The 22,433-nt window shown below is 49.6% G+C and overlaps 1 protein-coding gene across 4 annotated transcripts in view; it reads right to left on the bottom strand.

Moving 5' to 3' along the window:
* EGFR (epidermal growth factor receptor) overlaps positions 1-22,433 on the bottom strand; it is a 198,678-nt gene that overhangs the window by 21,570 nt on the left and 154,675 nt on the right. For 2 of the 4 annotated variants that reach the window (XM_032244180.1, XM_032244181.1), the window contains exons 16-21: positions 17,881-17,911; positions 16,109-16,116; positions 15,716-15,857; positions 14,751-14,873; positions 13,986-14,084; positions 7,086-7,271 (exon numbers count right to left, since the gene is read on the bottom strand). In XM_032244180.1, coding sequence (XP_032100071.1) covers positions 7,086-7,271; positions 13,986-14,084; positions 14,751-14,873; positions 15,716-15,857; positions 16,109-16,116; positions 17,881-17,911 — 589 coding nt within the window. Of the gene's footprint in view, positions 1-7,085; positions 7,272-13,985; positions 14,085-14,750; positions 14,874-15,715; positions 15,858-16,108; positions 16,117-17,872; positions 17,912-22,433 lie in introns of all 4 variants that reach the window. The other 2 variants (XM_032244179.1, XR_004258480.1) reach the window with 2 other exon arrangements.

The raw sequence follows: 22,433 nt of genomic DNA on the forward strand, positions 1-22,433 counted from the left end.
ACTTTGAAATACAGCACTGAGGGTAAAATGGGATTTGAAAAGCCAGAAGGGAACTTCCACTTACAAAAAAGAAGGATTTTTTTCTGGCAGTTACCCACAGAGTGAGGGGCAGGGGCTGTGCCTGACCTTGAAGGGCTGGGTGGTAAAGTCTTGGGAGGAGTTCACAGTGAGAGGCGGGAGTTGGATCACCTGTGTTCTGTTTTGTAAACCTCCTGTGGAAGACCTCGTGGGGCAGTGACCCAGTGAGGAAGAAGCGGCGCAGGAGAGGACGGGAGGCCGCGTGGTTCGGGTGGAATGGAGCTGGTAGTGCAGCATTCCCGTCACCCTGTTTTGCTGTTGCTGTTGTTCAGAAGTATTTACTTAAAGCAAGATCAGAAAGATGCTTAAGGTCCACCATCTTCAAATTAATCCACCTCTACCAGAACTATGCTGAGACCTAGACTACCATCACGCTTCCCCTGGGGACTGGGGCTCATCCCTCACCCCTACTTGGGGCTGGTCCTGACACAGGCAAGGCCAGACACTCCCAGCCACAGCTGGGGAGAAGGTGAGAGGCTCTGCATGGCTTCCTCAGGCCTCAGCCCCCAGGATCCCTCTGTATAAATGATGGTGGTCTCCTCTTAACTCTTCAGCCCTTGGGGTGCAGGTGGGGAGGACAGCCCCACTCCAGGGACCCACCGACAGCTGGTAGAGGTAAGGGATGGGGTCCAGGGGGCTCTGAAGCTACAGGTCTGATGGAGTTTTTAAGGAGTGGTCGCCAGGAGAAGCTACCACTGCTGTCCCTGGACTTCAATTCTCAGAGCATCCGAGGTTTTCAGCTCCCCCAAAATGGAAGAGTTTGCTGCTCAGGCCACCTTGCTCCCTTCCCAGGTGGGTATAGAGTAAGTGCTGGACCTCAGAAGAGGGAGGAAAGTGTCAGAATGTCCTATTCCCAGACAGAAGCAGTGCAGCATGGGTGCCCTGCCGTGCAGGGAGGGAGGGCTGCTGGGACCCCTGTCCTGGGAACCATGCTCTGAGCCTGCAGAGCATCCCTGCAGGCTGAGAGGCTGCACCATAGAACCAGGTCACCTGGATCACATCCTGAGACCTTGCAAGTGATGTAAATGCTGCATGCCTCTGTTTCCCCATATGCAGAATGAGTTAATAGGAGAGTGGAATGAGTTCATGCAGAGACAGCACTTACTTAGATACCACCCACGGAGAGTCCCGTGTAGGTGCTCGTGATTGTCACCATTTTCTCCAAATGCCAAATCTATCCTGTCTTCTCCAACCCTTTTGCAGCGACCTTGAATTTGGCCACTGTCTTGCCTTTGTGATGAGGCTCCAGGTGTGCCTTGTCCCCTATAAGAGATACTGGGGGCCAGGCGTGGTGGCTCATGCCTGTCATCCTAGCAGTTTGGGAGGCCGAGGTGGGTGGATCACCTGAGATCAGGAGTTCAAGACCAGCTTGGCCATGATGGTGAAACCCCATCTTTAAAATAAATAAATAAATAAAATAAAAAAGAGATTCTGGGGAGGATTCAACCCTCCCTCCCCAGTGTCCCTTGTCCGGTGGCTTCCTCCCTGTCCTCAGCGTCTCCTGCCCAGAGAGCTGGCTCCGCTTCCCCACCTGGAGAGCCTTTACTCTCTGTTTGCAGCCAACTTGCACCTGCAGAGGCCTCCAGGACAGGGAAAGAACCCGTCACCCTATTTGGTCTGTAGGACTCAGGGCTCTGGAAGGTGAGGGTCCATCTGGCCTGTTAACCACTATCTTGCCAGAGCCAGGGCACTCAGTTGACAGACCCAAACCATTTGGCTTTGGAGCTCACCCTCCCTGCGCCTTGCACGATGGCCTCAGGACAGCTGCGCCTCTCGTTGTGACCTGCTTCCCTTTCTGCTCTGTATTCATTGGCAAACTTGGGGAGATAAGAAATTTTGTGCTACTTCTATGCGTATTTCATGTGATACTTAAGACTAGCAGGTCTAGAAATAACCAGTCAAAATGTCTAAAGATGATGCACGTGCCTCAACAGCACTGTGAGTTTGGCTTCTTAGTGATATACTAAAGTGATTGTTCAGGTTAAGTTTAGCCGATACCCTTTGTAGAATATGCAAGAACAAATAAAAAAAAATAACACGTAACTGAAATCGCTGGTCCTTGGACCTAGGAACCCACAGAGCTGTGTGATGTGAACGTGCTGGGCAAGTCATCCTCTCTGGCCCACTGCTGATGGGAGCAGGAGGTGTGGGGCTGAGTCACCACCCTGGGCCACAGTTAGTCAGCAGCGGTAGGTGGTGGCTGTGCCTGGAGCTCTGCCCGCAGGGATCCTCATCCGAGTATGGGAAAGCCGTGAGGGGAGTGTGATGAAGGTTGGAGACCTCTGGGAGCTGCCTGGAGGCTGCAACGGGAGCTACGTGGAGCAAGCCAGGGTCTCTTCTCCATGACGGCCTGTCTCTACCAACCCACGGCGGCTCCTCTGCAGCGCTCCACCCAGCATCAATTTCACTGTCTCACAGTCCCACGCGTGTGCTATGTATGACACACACACAGCACGAGCTCTCAGTGGGGTTCTCATGACCTGGCGCCTAGGGATCAGCTTGGACTGTGCGGTGTCCTTCCCCGTCTCCTGGTGTGGATGGGAGAGCCAGGCCCACTCAGCCCATCTTCCTGGCAGCTGACAGGTACTGGGGCCTCTTGTCAGTGCGTGAGCCGTGAAGGCACTTAGGGCTTTTTACAATAAACTTGGACCAGACTAAGTAGTCCATATACCTGACAAAAGGAGCCACTGAAGTTTTTTTTTTTTTTTTTTGACATTTATCTGTATTAAATTTTATCTCATAGATGGAACTATGTAGAGTTTGGTGCCGGCAGAGCTGTAGTCAGAGAGTGCCACTCGTATGCCAGCTTCTTTCTGGGAGCCCCGCCCCAGCGCTGCTGTGCATAGTTCACCAGACTTGGGCTCAGGGCTGTAAACTGACACTGTTTGCTGTACTACAGAGCTGTATCACTGTCGGCCTGAACACACAGTTCTGGGAGACTGTACTCTGCATTAGGTGATGAGAGGCTGTTGTCCAAACAGTCTGGAAGAATGTGAGGTGAGTCGCAGTCTGAAAGGCCCGACCCTGTAGTCCTGGGCATGGGAGGCTCCCTGGGGAGAGGCTAGTGCAGGAGCATGGCTTTCCAAACAGATGACGGGATCTTTGGATGATTGTGCCGTGTGATTTATTCTGGGATCTACTAGCTGGTCTGTGTACCCAGGAAGGGTAGACGGGCTTTCTTAAGTCTCACTTACTCCCAGAGCATGAAAGCCACTGTGAGCTCCTGCGTCGGGAACTTAGGAGGCATCTGCTCTTTCTGGCTGGTAAGTAAGTAGGTAGTGTCTCCGCAAGCTCCTGAGATGATTTTGCACGTGGAGAACAAAACCCATTTTCCCTGTGGATAGCAAGGAATGTCTCTCATGGTCTACAGGTCTCATCCGGATGCCTCCCAGGACACCTTTCTTTTTTTTTTTTTTCCCGTTTGTCTGGTTGATATAATGTTATCTAATCTGTTTAGCAGTTTAGTCCAGACAACGAAACTTCTGTAACAGCGGCCCCCTCTCCCATCAATATTTAGAAGAAAATGTCCCAAGATAGTTTGTGCCTTTGTGAATCAACACAGGACATTTATAAGCCAATAAATCCCACTTTGACAGTGCCAAGAGTTTAGTTTCTGGTCAGCCACTAAGTGTTTCTGGGTAGTTTTACTTCAAACTTTTAAAAAGAAAATTGTTTAATACTGAGATACATTGTAAGTAACCCAAGAGCAAATTTCTAACTTGACGATTCGGGAAACCACTGTTTTCATTTCCCTCTGGGACAGCTGCTCCATGATTGCAGCTATTCAAATACAGAGGAATGGGGTTTCTCCTGTGAACTGAAAAGCAAATTTAACAGAGACAAAGCGTTAACTGTCCATAATGTAAAAGGACGTCAAATTAAAATAAAGCTAATCAACATACCACAAACACAAGAATGGGTTTAAATAACAGGTTGAAATTGTAGCTAATATTACGTAGAAAACTATCGTGGAAAACTTTCAGGCCCTGGAAACTTAAACTCAGGCCTTCAGTAATTCCTGCTTAACTGAGACCCGCACTAAGTGAGTTCTCTGGAATGGACACTGTTACTTACGTTCTGCTTTTCGTTTTTTTATTGCATGCTAGAAGGCTAATATTCGGGGTCAAATAAACCTCCACTTATCCAGGCCAGGCGGCCTGGAATGTGAGCACGAGAAGGAGAGCTAGAGAGCAGCTCACGGGCAGCTCTGGAGCAACGGAGGGTGCAGGACGGCGATGCTGCCCCAGGGAATGAGGGTTGGCGCAGGCGAGGATGGGACGATGTTTCCGGGCATATTTTAGTGACTACTCCAACCTAGGTCAGCCGAAGGGGGTCAAAGGAGGAAAGGAACACTCAGTGGGGATCAGCCATGTGTGCTAGGCACATGGTGAGTGATGCGAAGGGGCTCACTGCCCTCCCTACACCCCCAGAGAGACGATTGGCAGAACACTCCACAGACGCAGAGAGGCCAGCAACGTGCCCATTCTCACACAGCGAATGCACCAGAATCCAGACCTGAATCCACAGTCCACTGAGGTCATGAGCCTGTGCTGTATTGGGCAAAAGCAGCCGAGACTACGTGCCCCTTAAGGAAAACAGTCACATCTGCATTCCTCACGGATGGCCCAGCCACCTCCCCACCACGTGAGGAGTCACCTTGGTAGAGACGATGGACAGCTGTGGACTGTCGGCCCCGTCTGATGAACAGGGTCAGGGAGGCAGCTCCCATGTACAGGGCTTGGTTCCGGGGACAGCCAGGGCTCACCTCCCGGCTGGGACAGGTAGACACAAACTCAAGTAAGCCATAAACCAACCAGATCTTCCTGGGGCAACATGTGCTAAGTGGAAGTGAAACCAGTGATAGAGACCGCCTGGGCAGGGAGGGCAGTGCTCTCCATTCCCTGCATCAGGCAACCAGGAGAGCTGGGGAAGCAGGTCTCGATTCCGGGTCAGGGCATGAGTGGACCTTCTGACGTAGCTCCACACCCAGCCACACCTGCCCCGGGCTGATCAGCCCCTCCCCAAGACCAGCGCTGCAGTGGCTTGAACAGTGTCCCCACATGGCATGTCTACCCAGAACTGCAGAATGTGCTTATTTGGAAATGGGGTTTTGCAAATCTATTTAGTAAAAAATCTTGAAATAAAATCATCCTGGATTTAGAGTGGGTCCTAAATGCAATGATGGGGATCTTTTTATTTTTTTATTTTTTTTTTTGAGACAGAGTCTTGTTCTGTCACCAGGCACCAGGCTAGAGTGCAGTGGGATGATCTCGGCTCACTACAACCTCCGCCTCCTGGGTTCAAGCAATTCTCCTGCCTCAGCCTCCTGAGTAGCTGGGGCTACAGGCGCACGCCACCACGCCCAGCTAATTTTTGTATTTTTCAGTAGAGACGGGGTTTCACCATGTTGACCAGGATGGTCTCGATCTCTCAACCTTGTGATCCACCTGCCTTGGCCTCCCAAAGTGCTGGGATTACAGGTGTGAGCCACCGCGCCCGGCCGACTGGGATCTTTTTTAATAAATAAATTTATGGAGTTCAATGTTTGTTTTGACATCTATACACGTAGCAGAGTGATCAAATCAAACTAATTAATATATCCATCACTTCACACAGCTATCATTTTTTTGTGCTAAGCACCTTTACAATAGACTCTTTGAGCAATTTTCAAGCCCAATGACTGGTATCTTTATAAGAGAAAGGAGAGGGGCCTGTGGCCGGAGAGACACAGGAAGAGGCTGTGTCAAACGCAGCCACACACAGAAATAACAAGCACCTCCCAATAAAAACAGGCCCCAGCATCCGAGGCACACAAGACGCTCTCCCAGGACCATTGTCTAGCAATGGTATGGGACTGCTCTACTGTGTAACTGGGTTATGACCATGAGAATCGCAAAAACATTCAGCGATTTTTGTGGTCAGAGAAGTATGAGTGTTCCCCACTTCCTGGGCTGCGGGGGGCCGTCTGTGGCTGTGGCTGAGAAATCAGTGCCTGAGGGTGCTGGAGTGAAAGGGGCTGTCCCTGCTTCCACAATGCGGACCAGGAGCTCTGCGGTGGGAGAGAGCGGTCCCCAGCACCACGGCTCCCAGCCAGAGGCTCCCTGGTGGTGTCAAGGGCAGCTGCTGGCAAGAGCGCTTCAGATGTGTTTGTTTGTCATCTGGTAGGTCACCATTTACATCTGCCTGGAGCTGGGTGAGCTCCTCAAGAGTGACTCAGCAGGACCAATTGCCACCGCTGACCAAGGGGATGCAAGCAACGAGGACCTGCCCAGGCCGGGTGGGCATCTGTTCCCTCCCCCTGGTCCCTGGCACATCCCTGGACTCCCTGCCCTGGTGTTGGAGGGAGATAAGGGGCAACGTGGTATTCTTGGAAACAGGGCCTGCCTGCAAATTGTTTAAATTCAACAGAGTGAAATGTACACCCACTGTCAGAAAAAAGTAGGATTTAGCAAGTTGAGTGCAAATCACTGATACAAGACTGGGATGGAGATGGGAGAGTTTGGGGCGAAAGCAGAAGTCTTTCTGGGTCTTTGTGAGTTGTGAAATACCTGGCTCGTTGCTCTGTGCCTGTCCCCAGCACCCATGTGGGGCTACTTGGCTCTCTCAGCCCCCCCCCCCGGCTCTGGAGCGAGCCTGTAGACAGGGGAACACTAAGCCAAGGCCCCAGCCACACAGCAGCAGCAGATGTGCCCTCTGTCAGTTCCTCGCACCTGCTCACCGGTCCTCCTTCGAGGCACTCCACTCCACCACCATCACCTGGGTCCTCCTGGCCTTGGCCTGGCCTGCTTACCTTGTTACCAAGTCCTGACTGGGGCAAGTCACACTCCTTGTCCACTACAAATCACCATAGTATTCACAAAGAATTCCAGAGAAATAAGAACGCAGACATCGGACCATACTGAGCACTCAATAAAGCATGCACACACACAGCCTCGTGGCAAACTCTGGCTATCCCAGGAGTACGGACCTCACGTGAGGATCCCGGCTCCCCATTTCTCCCCACGTACCTTAGCGATCTGCACACACCAGTTGAGCAGGTACTGGGAGCCGATGTTGTCCTTGTGCTCCCGGACGTAGTCCAGGAGGCAGCCGAAGGGCATGAGCTGCGTGATGAGCTGCACGGTGGAGGTGAGGCAGATGCCCAGCAGGCGGCACACATGGGGGTTGTCCACGCTGGCCATCACGTAGGCTTCCTGGAGGGAGGGAGGGAGGGGTGCGTCAGTGCGGCTTGCTGGGGCAGCCAGAGGGAGGCTGCATGGGCCCCTTCCAGGTGAAACCTCATGAAGGCGATTTTGAGTTTCAAGATATGTACTCATGGTGGAAAAGCTGTGTCTGCAAAAGACAGTGCATGGATGCTGATGCAGGGCTGTGAAGTGACAGATGCGGTGGCGGTGGCCCCTCCTGGTGCATCTGGGGATTCCTCACGACAGACAGGCCCAGGCAACAGTGGCCATCAGCAGCACGTTGGATAGAGGAATTGGAGTCACCGGATCTCTGAGTTTGGGAACTGCTAGTGTCTTTGTCATGAAGACCTCCGCCTCAAGGTTAAGGATGCTGTGGTTTAAAATATCACGAGGGCCTGTGGGAATCTGTGTGTGGGGTCCGGAACACCCTGGGTAATGGCTGGCCCGCGCATCAGGAACCGTGGCTGTGGGTGCTGCAGTGGAAAGGCGATGGGGAAGGCTTCTGGGCAGCACCAAGCCAGCAGGGAGGAAGGCCTCCCTTCCCCCATGAGCCAGGCTTAGCCCTGACTGTACTCTGGGAAATGGGTGGACATTTTGGGCGGGGGACCCTGCCCACAGCACCTCTGCAAAGAGCAGCTGGACAAGCTCTTTCAATGGACCAGTCTCAGACTTTGAAATGGACACAGCATTCAATCTATAGTGACGAAAGGCTGCCTGGCTGCTGGGGACCCGTTTTTAAAAAGTGGTCTCTCTGTGTGTGCTCCCAGGCTCCCTATGCTAAAGGCTGCCGGGCTGCCGGGGACGTTTCTAAAGAGAAGTGGTCTGTGTGCGCCTCAGGCTCCCCATGGGAAATCCATGCTGCTCTGAGTCAGGCGTCTTTTGCCCTGCTAATTCCGGCTGGCTGCCAAGGCGGGGGCCTTCCTTTGACAGAGCCATAAATACAGAGTTGATTTTAACCCTTCTGCTATTCTTGGGCTGAGGAAGCTAAATTTATTTGCAATCATGCACACAATGGGGTCCTCTTTTCTGTCTGACCGAGAATGAGGGAATCCCCAGTTTCCACCCATAAATTCTCTTTCCCTTTAAAATACAAATAGTTGTGACCTTTTATTCGGAAATAGAAAAGAACACTTGGACTGCAGCAGAATGAGCCCAGAAGCTGCTCTTCCCATCTCAGCAATGCCTGTGAACTTGGGTGAGTTAGTTTCTCTGCAGAAGTGAACACACTGGGCCAGATGAAGGCTCAGAGACAGGGTGCTGCCCAAGGGTGCTTGGGCAGGTCAGGAGCGACAGGCCAGCAGGAGGCAGGGTAGGGACAGGAGACAGAGGTGGGGTGGGGTAGAGGGGGTGCAGACAGTCCACCTTCAGCATCTGGGAAATCGGTTCCAGGACCTCCCGCAGATATGGAAATGCGAGGATGCTCAAGCCCCTGATATAAAATGGCACAGTATTTGCATGTCACTGACAGGCATCCTCCTGTATACTTTACATCATCTCCTGATTACCTATCATGCCTAATACAATGCAAATGCTATGCCAATAATTGTTATGCTGCATTATTTAGGGAATAATGACAAGAATAAAAAGTCTGCATGTGTTCAGGACTGATGCAATTTTTTCTCCCAACGTTTTTCAATCGTGCTTGATTCAATCCATGGATGTGGAACCGCAGACATGGAGGGCAAACTGTAAATATTTACAAAAGTACAAATATGCTCAAACACTTTCCTTGCCCTAAACGCTGCCCCGGACTGCCATGTTCTTGGGAAGCCCCAAGGCTGCCTGCCTACCTTTCTCCAGCCTCTGGTGCTCCTGCCACCTTCTCCCTCCAGGGAAGCTTCCCTGGCCCTTGCCCACCCGAGGGCCTCTGTCCCCAGAACCCTTCCATCTCCTCCTTCCTTAGCGGACCCTTTCTCAGAGGAGCCTTCCTTGACTCCTCAATCTAAATGAAACTCTCCTGATATCTTGTAGTTTTTCTATCAGAAGGCAGCCTCGGCACTGCCTGGAAACCCGATGGAGGCACACATTCTTGGGCCCCGCCCCAGGCCAAGAGGGTGACATGCAGGAGACAAGCCCAGCCATCTGATGAACAAACCCTCTGGATTCTGAAGCTTGATGAAGCTGAAGAGACACTGCTTTGGGGCTTTCATCGTCATCTGTACTTAAATATTTGTGTGATCTAAAAAATGCCCTTCCCACCAAGCTCTTTGGGGATAGGATGGCATGGCCAGCTCCTAGAACACACGTAGGGTGTGGCTGGCGCTCTGCAATGTCTTGTCGCCCGGGCACCCTTGCTCCTTTATCTGTTGGCAAGTGCTCTGAGGGCCTGGACCTTCGCTTGTCATTCCAGCAGGGTCTAGTGCAGATCTAGGCACGCACCTGCTTCAAAACTGTCAGGGTTGAACTACACGGAAGCCATGCAAGGTCAAAGACTCAAAGCAGGCCAAAGTCTAGGCCACTTTCATTAAAGACAAACAAACAAAAAACGGTCGCTTTGAATCTTTTCTGCAGAGTGTTTAGGCTCTATCTTCAAGGAGAGTGTGTGTTATTTTCCTTTTATATGCAAAACATAATATCACAATTTTAAAGAACAGAGGAGGTTTTTAATATCTGTAGACTCAGTAGATATTGAAAACATTCCTTCAACTTGGAAAAGTGCTTGTTTATAAAAAGTCATTAGTGGACAGGGCCAGGAAGCGTATTTTGTCTGAGGTCATTTTAGTCACAGGGTAAGCTGAGGCTGGCGAGGTGAACGGTCCACCTGAGGCCACCCTGAGCAAGGCCAGGTCGGGGCCCACAGCCAGGTCTCCTGACCCCTGGCCTGACTCCCTCCATGGCCTCCCGCTAGCCCCAGTGGGTCTAAGGCGTCCCGGGTCCTCTGCGTGAAGGAAGCCTATCGGGCCTGTTGGGTGCTCTGGTTAACAGGCTTTAGATGTGAGAAACACACACACACACACAGCACACGTAGAAATCTGTTTTGTGTTCTCTTTCCATTGCCTACCCTAAATTTAAACTGGAAAGCCTACAGAAAAATGAATAGGCCATGGGATTGCCAGAAAGCACAAATCACATCTCTCCCCCTGGTCTGGGAAGCTGTACAACCATAACACCAAAGAAATCCTCTGGCTGTTCCCATTTTCTCAAGATCTGGTTGAGATTTGGAAACATATTGTATTCATTTGAGAGGGAAGAAAAATCTGCAAACCGGAGCAGTTTGAGCGGCCCATCTGCTTCAGGGCCTTGCAGGGCTGACCTGGGGCTGGGAATGGGGAGCAGAGACGGGGCGTGGGTGTCGGCCACACAGAGCCTGGAGCCCTGCCAGGCCCCATCCTACTGACATCTGATAGACCCACTGGGCCATCACTTCCTCCCCACCCAGCAGTCACAATGGGAACGCTGTTCAGTCGTGTGTCCCGCGCAGTGTGCGCAGAAGCTAAAGTGAGCTTTGTTTTCGGCTGTTTGTCTTGGAAGTGGTAAAGGTGCACCGTGACCTACAGCAAGCATGCTTGGTATTCCACAACAATCTCCGCAGAGCCCCAGCGTCCGCACGCAGGCAGGCAGAGCCCCTATGGCTCCGGTCCCAGTTCCACTGCAGGAGTGTCCCTGAGGCTTTGTGACCCTGAAAGCCTGCTATTTTGTTCTAACTGCTGACATGACTTTCGGTTCCTTCCTTCTGGCTCGTCTGCCTCATCTGAACGACCCTACTGTATAAGTTGGGGCACCACAAGCTTTTGAACTCCTTAAGGAGAGGTGTATGTCTAGCCTTATGAATAAAGGGCAGGTATCCCCTGCATTTTCAGAACTTTACCCATTCACTAAGCCACTGCTGGCCGCACGGAACTGGGGCTGCAGTATGTGTGATGGCCGCGGGGTCTGGGGTCGGCAGGGGAAGCGAGTATGGAGTCATTGCCGCCGTGCAGGCATGCATGTGAGTCCTTCTGAGAGCACACACGGCCTGAGAGCTGTCCTGACGCAGGATTAAAGGGCTGTTAAACTCCCTGTTGAAATTGGCTTGGGCACTGCTGGCTTTTGCTTCCTTTACCAGAAAGCACCTCCTCCAGCTTCCCCACTCTCCATCCCAGCGTGGTGCCCTGCCTCCCAGGATTGCTGATTGCTGGTGAGGCCCAGGCAGCCCGGGCTGCCGGACAAGCCACAGGCTTGAGGCTCGTCGCCTGCTGACACCCACCATTGGAGAGGAGGGGGGCCGTGGCCACAGTGAAGAAACATGGGGCAAGGAAATAAAACGATGGAAGGGAAGAGGAGACGAGGAGACAGGACGAGCAGCAGGCCAAATTGAGCCCTTCTTTTATTTATCTAATATATTTAGAGAGAGCGAGAGAGATATATAAATATCATATCTATAACATATATGATATATGTCATGATATATATATGATACATAACAAGATATAAATATTCCATATATCTACATATCTATATAGAGAGTACATGTAGATATCTATTTTCAGATATATAGGTATCTGTATTAATACCTATATTTAATTTTTGTTTTTTTGAGATAGGGCCTTGCCCTTTGTCACCCAGGCTGGAGTGCAGTGGTGAGATTTTAGCTCACCGCGCCTAGACCTCCTGGGCTCAAGCCACCCTCCTGCCTCAGCATCCTGAGTAGCTGGGACTACAGGCATGTGCCACACCCAGCTAATTTTTTATTTTTTGTAGAGACTGGGTCTCAGTACGTTGCCCAGGCTGGTCTCAAACTCCTAAGCTCAAGGGATCCTTCTGCTTCGGCCTCCCAAAGTGCTGGGATTCCAGGCAAGAGCCACCAAGCCAGGCCCAAGGACACTTCAGAAGTTGGGTGGACTTAACTTTTAAGCTGTAACCTTATCTGTCTTCTACCCTGTTTCCACCTCCACAGAAGCAGACTTCCTCCAATTTAAAGGTCCTGGGGGCACTTTTCAGTGAACAAGGCTTCCTTCCCAAGGCACAGCTATTGTCTTAAAATACTTCTAAACCCTCCTCACCCTGCATTATAATTACCACTGAAATTCACATTTCAGCATGTATTTGTGTAATTTATTAGAATGTCTTGAATGAATAAACAATGAATTAAGGAAGCAAATTCGGCACAAAGATTTTCCTACACAGCAAAGGTGAGGGGCTAGCAATTTTAAGTGAAAGGCTCCACAGATTGCCCATCTTCCTGTATTTCTCACGGTTATGTTAAAAGGACTTAACATTTTATTACTAGGACTTGACTCAATTTGTAAACTGTTAACATGAAAGCTAATTTTTCTTGATAAGTATATCATCAATTTTACAGATTTTCAATTGTACTGTATCAATACATCATCTTTCATTTCGGAGTGTATCAACATGGGATTTCCTCTACTATAATAAAAGGAAGGAAAGCTGCCCAGAGAAAATTAAACTGTAAAGTTAAATTAAACTGCAGATTTCCTCCAATTAAAAAATCATGTCTTAAGACGCTTTTAAAAAGGCCCATGTTCTCTTCACTTGCTATGTATTCTGTGGGTTAGACCTGAGGTGGGGGATATTACTCTCTGGCTTTTGTTCTTCTTGGCTGTAAAAGCAAGTGAACTGAGGTAATAAGGACAGACATTTTTCCTCTTCCTTGATTCTGTTTCCCTAGTCCACTGCCTCAGCCCCTTGACCCCCTCTTTCACTTGCTCTGTGTTGGGACAAGAGCGAGGGTGTCTGTGAACTCACAGCCAGCCCGGGCCAGTGTAGAAGAGGTTCCGTCAGACCCCAGCCAGTGTCTTCCCACCACTGGCTGGGGAAGGCCCAGAGAAGGTTGAGAGTGCAACAGGACTGGGTGTGGTGGCTCACACCTGTCATCCCAGCACTTGGGAGGCCAAGGTGGGCTGATCACCTGAGGTCAGGAGTTCGAGACCAGCCTGACCAACATGGTGAAGCCCTGTCTCTACTAAAAAGGCAAAATTAGCTAGGCGTGGTGGTACCTGCCTGTAATCCCAGCTACTCGGGAGGCTGAGGCAGGAGAATCGCCTGAACCCGAGAGGCAGAGGTTGCGGTGAGCTGAGATTGTCCCACTGCACTACAGCCTGGGCGACAAGAGCAAAACTCTGTCTCAAAAAAAAAAAAAAAAGAAAAAGTTCAACAGAATTGGAAGTAAGACGGTAAGAACAATCCTGTGGAATTTTCCAAGAACTTATTCCACAAAGTAACAATCAACAGACACTGGAGAAAAACGTGAATTATTTTGAGAGAAAGTACAAAAGGCGGGCAGCTTATAGACTGGACACCATCATATTTTAGGCACCTTTAAAATAAGCCATTTTAAAGCTGAGATAACTTGGTGGAGTGAACTGAATGCAAATTTCAGAGTCAGAAATAACAAGAGGCTTAGACCCTACCCCAGCCACGGAAGGGTCAGCCCATTTCTTTATGTCTCCATTTCTTCATCCGAAAATGACTGAACACAATACCCATGCTCCAGGCTCACCAAGAGCACTCGCTCACCATGCGTGCCAAGAGACTAGAGCTGGGCAGATGCCAGCGACTGCCTGTTTCTAGTCTTTTGGGGTGGATGCCAGCATGGGAAGGCCAGTGTGTCTCTAAGGGAGGGAATTATACCCACTATAGCTAGAAAGGGAATGATATGGAAAGCGAATGTTTAGGATGTGGAGATGAGCAGGGTTTACAGCAGAGCACCTGCCAGACATGTGAAAAGGCGGACCCTGAGGTTTAGAGCCCACTGTCCCCAACAGCAAAGCAGAAACTCACATCAAGGATTTCCTTGTTGGCTTTTGGAGACGTTGCTTCTCTTAACTCCTTGATAGCTACGGGAATTTTAACTTTCTCACCTTCTGGGATCCAGAGTCCCTATGATAGAGAGAGAGGGCAGACGTTAACTGGCAATTGTGAGATGGTGACACACACTGCCTAGTGAGGGGGGTGGATTTTACCAGCGATGCACCCTGAAGGTGAGGGACACTGGGGCTTTGGAGCCGCACCCAAGCCTGACATTGCTGGGGACTGTGACGTCCCTGCAGCCCTGCAGCTGACGGGCTCCATGAATCACAGTGATTATTTAGATAAAAGAACCTCAAGCTTGTATAGCCCGTTATAAAATCCGTGTGGATAATTTCATCCAGAATTTAAAGATGCTGCATCTAGGCCTAACTGAAATCAGATTTCACGCAGAGGATTTAGAAGCAGCAAACGAAGATGAGCCCATTTAGGCTGGGCTGCATTCTGATGCCCTGGAGAGGGGCGGCCTTCCTCCCGCCCCATGCTGTGCCCCACTGCGAGGTCAATGGCATCCTTCATAAAATTGCCTTTGCTCTGTGTATGGGTCTCATAGGACCACTGCTCACTGTGGTTATAAAAGATATCCTCTCAATAACATGGAAAAAAACCCTGGAGTTTCCCAAACACTCAGTGAAACAGACAGTAAAGTAAATGATGGAAATATACAGCTTTTGAGGACTCCAGGCTTCCCTGAGACCATGAGGGACCCTGCAGCCCTGCCTGTCCCAGGGACCTTACCTTATACACCGTGCCGAATGCACCAGAGCCCAGCACTTTGATCTTTTTGAATTCAGTTTCCTTCAAGATCCTCAGGAGGGCTTGGTTGGGAGCTTCTCCGCTGGGCGTAAGAGGCTCCACAAGCTGAGGGGGACAAGAACACAGAGACGAGGGGCCCCTCAGCGCTCACCACGCTGGGAAGCAGTGCCAGACGTGGTCCAGCATGGGCGCCGGCAGCCACGGCATGTGCTTGGATAAAAGAACCTCAGGCTTGTAAAACTTGCTACAAACTTCCAGGCCCCTCTGGACAAGTACCACATGACACTCGCCAGCTCACTCAAAGGAGAAACACATGCCTTCTCTACAGAGCTTCACAGAAGTCGGTAGAAACCCGGGCTCTGATGCAGGTGTTCTTTCAATGAACAGAAACCTCTCAACAAACACAATTTCTGGTTCCATTTCCACGCCTACCAGCTGGATTGAAAAACTCCAGTAGGGAAGATGTGTATGGAGGTCATTTTGGTGTCTGTGGTGGCACGTCACATCCCCTTATGCTGAGGAGCCACTGGGTCTCCCTTTCCAGAGACGGTGGCTTCCAGCACAGGACTGGGCTGCGGCAGAGTCCGTCATGGACAAAGCCACTGTGTGGACAATGGCGTTTTCCAAAGTAGGATCCTCTAGCCTCGGCCACACAGCCCGCACGGCATCCTGACCTCCCTCCCGCATATACAGAGGCACCAGGTCCTGAGCAGATGCCACACAGCTCTGTGGGTGTTGAAGGGCTCAGCCTAGAAACATTTCCATGTCCTTGCATGGATGTACCAACATGTCACTAACTGGGTATAACTGCACATTTGAGATTCTTTCTGCATCATAACACAATTACGTATCTAACATACACAACGGCTAATGGCCCACTCTCGGGGATGGCCCTCGTTCCCGTCAGGGTGCCACGGCTCTTGAGCACACCCAGGCCTGGCACTCACCTCCCGCTCCTGCAGCAGCCTCCGCAGTGTACGCTTCCGGACGATGCGGCGCCTTCGCATGAAGAGGCCGATCCCCAGGGCCACCACCAGCACCAAGAGGAGGGCAGCCACAATCCCAGTGGCGATGGACGGGATCTTGGGCCTGGAACGAGGTGGAGGAACAAGGAAGGGTAAGGTTGCTGGCAGATTTCATGGCATTGGCATGCAATAGGCCCCTACATGTTCCGGCGCACTGACATCCTGTAAAATGATCTTGGAAAGTGAGATACTGTGTAGCTTCTAAAGGGAGAAAAAACAGTTTCTAGGGCAACGTTTCTAACTTTCTCAAGCTCCCCCCAGTCCCCTACCAGGCCCGCTTTTCCTCATTTTTTAAAACGGAGGCATCATCTGGACCTATCCATATGATGAGTATTTTTCAATTTATTAACAAAATATAATTAAAAAAGTAACTCAGACTTCAATAATGCTTTTTCATGAATTGGTATTTTGTTCATTCCAAGAGTATTGCCATGTGACTGAAGTGCCATAGTCCATACACACGGGCCAGGCTGGGTGAAGGGACTTTTTGACAATGCGGAGACTCCTCTGGGTCCTTAGCTTTCGAGATGAGCACACGAACTGTGTGAAATGCTCTCTGAACAAGCTTGAAGGGGGTTATAAAGGGATAGGATTCAGACGCAGAGCACATCGTTGTGATGAGTGTGGTCATCATGCTGCCTCAGCCTGCAGATGCATTTAATCCTCCCCCCACGGAGGTTGTGTCTAGTTCCAGAGAGAGCAAACCAGAAGCCACGTGTGCCAGTTCATGGGGGAAAGGGCCATCTGATTGTAATTCTGAATCTGGAGTCGTTAGAACGTTATTGTTCTTAAGTATCTATCCCATTTGAGCTGCTGGCAAACGGATTACTATTTTCAGGCAGAAACGTTAATAAATATAACACGTGAATTAGCAGTGGCATTTGCACATTAGGAATGCGTCGAAGTCTTTACAGATCTCTCTTAAGTGGGCCACATGTACTTCATGAGAATGGCAGGATACAATCCTTTCCTTTCAGGGACGGCTGGCATCATCTGTGTTACGACAAACCCCTAGTTGGCACAGCCTGGATTAATGAGTTTTGCTATTTTGAGGGAATCCCGGAAGACACAAGGAATCATTTGCTGTGGAGCGCATGTCCATAGGGTAACATAGGAGTAAGGGTGGGTGAACAGGAGATGAAAAAGACAGAAAAGAGCAGATGTAAGAAGGAATGGCTGTGACTGGCTTCGAGGTGGAGACGTGGCGGAAAGGCCATGAGTAACATCACTGAGACCGCAGCGTGGAGTGGGGAAGTTCTGCTGGGTGTCCTAGCAGCTCACTGAAGAAGACCCTGTCTCTGAGAAGTTGCCTTCGTCCTTGATCATGTTCACCAGTGCCGGAGGGAGAGCTACGGCTATCAGCTCCGGGGTGGAGGAGCACGCTGAAATGCAGGAAGGGCAGTGGTGAGGAAGGGACTTTGTAGGTGTTACCAGAGATGGCAGAGGGGCCTGGGAGTTTGGCTCATGTTTGGAAATGTCCAAAATGGCAAACAGGTGCTCAGTGTGTAATTCCCTACTTCCTGGCCAGATGTTGTCGGGCGTAACGCCACTCTGTCCTGGTGAATTTGAACAAGATTTTTCAACTTTGCTTTTCTCAGGGTTTTGCTCTGGCAAACTGGCCGGAGCTGATATTGAAGGAAGCCCTTTTGCCTTTGCTAGGCAATGTGTCTAGTAAAGGAATCAAGAAGAGAGACTGCCCCATGCTGGAGGGTGTCATCGAACAGAAAGGCCACTCACAGACAGGCTTCTGATGGGGCCAATCGGGTGAGTGGGCAGAAAAGAAGAGGAACTAGAAGCAGAGAAGGACCCCACAAAACCAGTGGAACCAAGGACATTGGAGGCAGGCCATGATCGAGCCATGGCATGGCGCGTTCTCCCTTCTCTCCACTGATGACCAAGCTGGCACGCAGAGCCACATGGAACTGCTGGGCAGTCTCTGCAGAAACCCTGGCTGAGGGTAGCCACAGAAATTTGACCAGGACAGAGGACAGTCAGAAACGCAGGACAGCATCATCTTCACCCACAGCAGTGTGGTCATTCTTGACGAGGTCCATCTGACACAGAGCTGTGAACACTTACCCAGGTATTGCACAACCTTCAAGACCTGGCCCGGCGCATCTGCAGAAAGGGAAAGAGAAATGTACGTTTTTCTCATTCTACTTCTTTGGCATATTTCTTGGAGATTTTTAAAGTAAATCATAAGGCAATGTATGCTAAACTACTCTTAAATAATTAAAATCACAATGTGTCTGAATCTTGGACTGGTTAATTATCTATTATGCATTTATTCATTTGTTCATTCACTCAGCAAATATTTTGAGTGTCTACTCTGTGATAGGCATTGTTCTAGCATGGAACAAAGCAGCCAGTTTGTTACTGAAATGTTTTCACATCTGGCTTTGACACAGATACTTGTCCCACAGCCGGCTCTAGAGTTTCAAATAGACAGAGGGGCAGAAGGAGCCAAGGCTAGAGGCATGGACCGGGGCCACACTGATTACAGAGAAGACTGGCAACGTGGAGTCCCTGCAGGTTTCCGACAGTCTATGTGCGCTCTGAACACCCATCTGGCAGCGAGCAGGAAGAGGTCAGTCCTGGAGGTGACGGTTAGGCTACTAGATGGGATGAGCGGCACTGGCAAAGGGAGTGGAAGGAAGGAAATGGGTAGGAGGCTCTTGAGAATCTGGTGGCCCACATGCAAGGGTGGCAGAAAGGAAATGCGGGAGGAACAGACGGATGAAGGCACGAGGCTCAGGACGGGAGGAATGGACGGGTGAAGGCATGAGACTCAGGACAGGAGGAGGCCGTGAGGATCACAGATGCAGAAGGCCAGGCATGGGGATGGCTGCATCCACCCTGACCCAGCTGAAACTCTAACGTGGAGAAGAGATGGGATTCATCCTCAGCATGACTCCTGAGCAGCTGGGCTCCCGCTCTGGTAGGACATGCTGCCATCATTACTTTGATTACAGGACGATGGTTTAAAAGGCAGAATAATGTGGCTTTGAGACTCCTATTTCCTGGCCTGGGGAAAGATGGACAAGTACATTTCAGTATGTGAGAGGCCTGGGGAGCCCTGGGTTGACACAATCATCTGGTCCTAACAGTTTCTATCTCTGCTTTCCAGGTCTCTGATCTCTACGCTGCTCTTCTTAATTTGGGGGTCTGGGCGCTCCCTGTTTTCCATGGTGCCATGTAGTGCAGTCTTACCCCTGCGGTGCCTTTGAGCTTAGCGCATAAACCAAGCACAGAGGCTTCTCAGGCAGTGGAACACACAGGAGGCGTCCTTACTGCCCACCGCACTGCCTCCTACAGACACACAACAGTCCGAGGGAGAAAGCAGTCACTCGTGAACGGACCTTATCTCTGCAGTCTCTCCCTGCCTGCTGAACGCAATGCAATGGGAACACTCCGCAGAGGGCGTGCAGAATGAAACTGCAAATTTTCTACAAGATCCAGAGTCTTATGCAGCCTCTGAAAATGCTTCTGGGCAACCATAGGGATTGCTAACAGAATGCTGTGATAAACAAGCTTGTAAGGAAAGGTAGACTGGTTGGCCCTTGGAGAGAAGCTGGACAAGGACAGTTAGGATGGGGCTGCAGGAGGGAAGGTGCGAGTGTCGGAAGGTAGGGGACTCCTGCTGACACTGATGAGGCCTCCATGACTCTGCAGACATGATATGAAGTCAAACAGACCGTAGCATGTTATTTCATTCTGTTGGAAAATCCTTCTGTGTTCCCAACTTGATTCATTAATTCTCCTACCCTCCAGGACTGACCCGTCTGTTCTTTGGGGTAAGGAATTTATACATATTTGCAATTATAGCGGTAATTAAACTTCGTTACATATATTAATGTATGCAAATTTTCATAGTATTTGATTTATCAGGATAAAGATTTCAAAGCAACTTTCCCCTCACTGTGTACTATGAAAACGCGGTTCCATTTAAAAATAGATATTCCGGGTGGTGGCTCACATCTGTAATCCCAGCACTTTGGGAGGCTGAGGTGGGCGGATCATGAGGTCAGGTGTTTGAGACTAGCCTGGCCAATATGGTGAAACAACAATATGGTCTCTGCTAAAAATACAAAAATTAGCCAGGCATGGTGTTGTGTGCCTGCAGTCCCAGTTACTTGGGAGACCGAGGAAGAAGAATTGCTTGAACCTAGGAAGCAGAGGTTGTGGTGAGCTGAGATCATGTCACTGCACTCCAGTCTACGCAATGGAGCGAGACTCCATATCAATAAAATAAAATAAAATAAAATAAAATAAAATAAAATAATAAAAATAGATATTCCAGTCAGGCTTGGTGGCTCACGTCTGTACTCTCAGCACTTTGGGAGGCCGAGGCATGTGGATCACCTATCAGGAGATCAAAACCAGCCTGGCCAACAAGGCAAAACCCTGTCTCTACTAAAAATACAAAAATTAGCCAGGTGTGGTGGCAGGCACCTGGAATCCCAGCTACTCGGGAGGTTGAGGCAGGAGAATTGCTTGAACCTGGGAGGTGGAGGTTGCAGTGAGCTGAGATCGCACCGCCGCACTCCAGCCTGGGTGACACAGAGAGACTCTGTCTCAAAAAAAAAAAAAAAAAAAAAAAAAGAAATAGCTTCCAGGGTCCCTCCCCGTTCCCCTGGGTGGCTGCGCCTGCTGGTTGGAAGGTGCGGCTTTTGGAATCAGCAGCTGCTGAGGCTATACTCTGGGCTCGGATGCTGCTGTTCACAACCCGTTAAAGAACCCCCCATAAGTGTTTCTTTAACAGTAGAAATGGAGAAGGCAGTTCATCCCATCTGAGAAATGAGAGAGACAATATATTCAGGAATGTTGTGCACATCATAAATACTCAGTGAAACAAATTTTTAAAAAATTCCCTTACTCTCATCAACATTTCACCATATTAAAAAAATTAAATCCATCTCTATCATGCAATTCCTATGTAATTAATGGCTTTGGAAGAAGATACAGGTGGCAATAACAAGACTATATCAAACTATATACTCTTCTAAAAAGGCTCAGATTCAGGAAGATAATCATATATACTAAAGAAAATACTGATAAAATTCTATATGTCAAATGAACAGCATTAGGACTTTATTTGAAGCAAAGGGAAAAACTGAAATTGTAGAAAGGAAATGCAGTTTTAGTGGGAGACTGAAGTCAGACAGTGAAGATTTATCATGATCCAGGAAAAAATAGAAAGACATTAGAACAAATGACCACTAACATTTTTAATTTAAATCTTGAGTAAATCCCCTCTTTCTACATTTGGCAAATTATTTCTCACACAAAGTAAATATATTGAAAATGTCAACACCCAATCACTTTCTGGATATCCCCTAAGCCCAGTGACATAGGCTGACGCAGAGACACTGATGCAGAGACACTGATGCAGAGACACTGACTCAGATACAGTGACGCAGAGACACTGATGCAGAGACACTGATGCAGAGACACTGACTCAGAGACACTGACGTAGAGACACTGATGCAGAGACACCGACGCAGAGATACTGACACACATCTATTCCAAATGAGAGAAAAAGGGGGAAGATAGAACATTTATTCTATACACATAATATAATCCTGTTTCAGAGGCTTAGCTCCAAAATTGCTTATAGAAAGAGATTAAGTGAAAAACTAGCAAAGCATCTTTTTTTAATACCATGCTTCATCAAGCTCACAAGGAGGCCAACAGAGCCAGCATGTTGGTTATACCCAAAGCCAAAAATATGAAAAATCTTACATTGCTCCCAGGGAGATATTTGCTAAAATTCAGAATCAATTCCAGATTTTAAAAAACATTAAAAACTAGGTATACGTGAGTATTTCCTTAACTAAATAATTAGTATCTCAGACTAATAGCAAATGTTGCTTTTCCTGCTGAGACATTAGAGCTACCCTTGTGACCTTCAGATGCCAAGTTCCGATGTTGACTGTCATCATGTCTGCTATTATTCTGGAAACATGGCCCTTATAGTATGATCTGATACTTTTGGAAAAGGGATTAAGATATCACTGTTAGAGATTACATTATTGTCACAAATCATTATCATGTCTCAATCACTGTCACTGCCACTATTGTTACTCCCACCTCCTCAGTACCATCACCACCACCATCACCACCACTGTGACTCCCACCTCCCCACCACCACCACCACCATCACCACCACTGTGACTCCCACCTCCTCACCACCACCACCACCATCACCACCACTGTGACTCCCACCTCCTCACCACCACCACCACCACCATCACCACTGTGACTCCCACCTCCTCACCACCACCACCACCATCACCACCACTGTGACTCCCACCTCCTCACCACCACCACCACCATCACCACCACTGTGACTCCCACCTCCTCACCACCACCACCATCATCACCACCACTGTGACTCCCACCTCCTCACCACCACCACCACCATCACCATCACCACCACTGTGACCCCCACTTCCTCACCACCACCACCATCACCACCACTGTGACTCCCACCTCCTCACCATCACCATCACCATTACCACCACTGTGACTCCCACCTCCTCACCACCACCACCATCACCACCACTGTGACTCCCACCTCCTCACCACCACCACCATCACCACCACCACCACTGTGACTCCCGCCTCCTCACCACCACCA

The sequence above is a fragment of the Sapajus apella genome, unplaced genomic scaffold (genome assembly GCF_009761245.1).
Source record: "Sapajus apella isolate SASKATOON/1434 unplaced genomic scaffold, GSC_monkey_1.0 scaffold54, whole genome shotgun sequence".
Taxonomy (NCBI): Eukaryota; Metazoa; Chordata; class Mammalia; order Primates; family Cebidae; genus Sapajus; species Sapajus apella.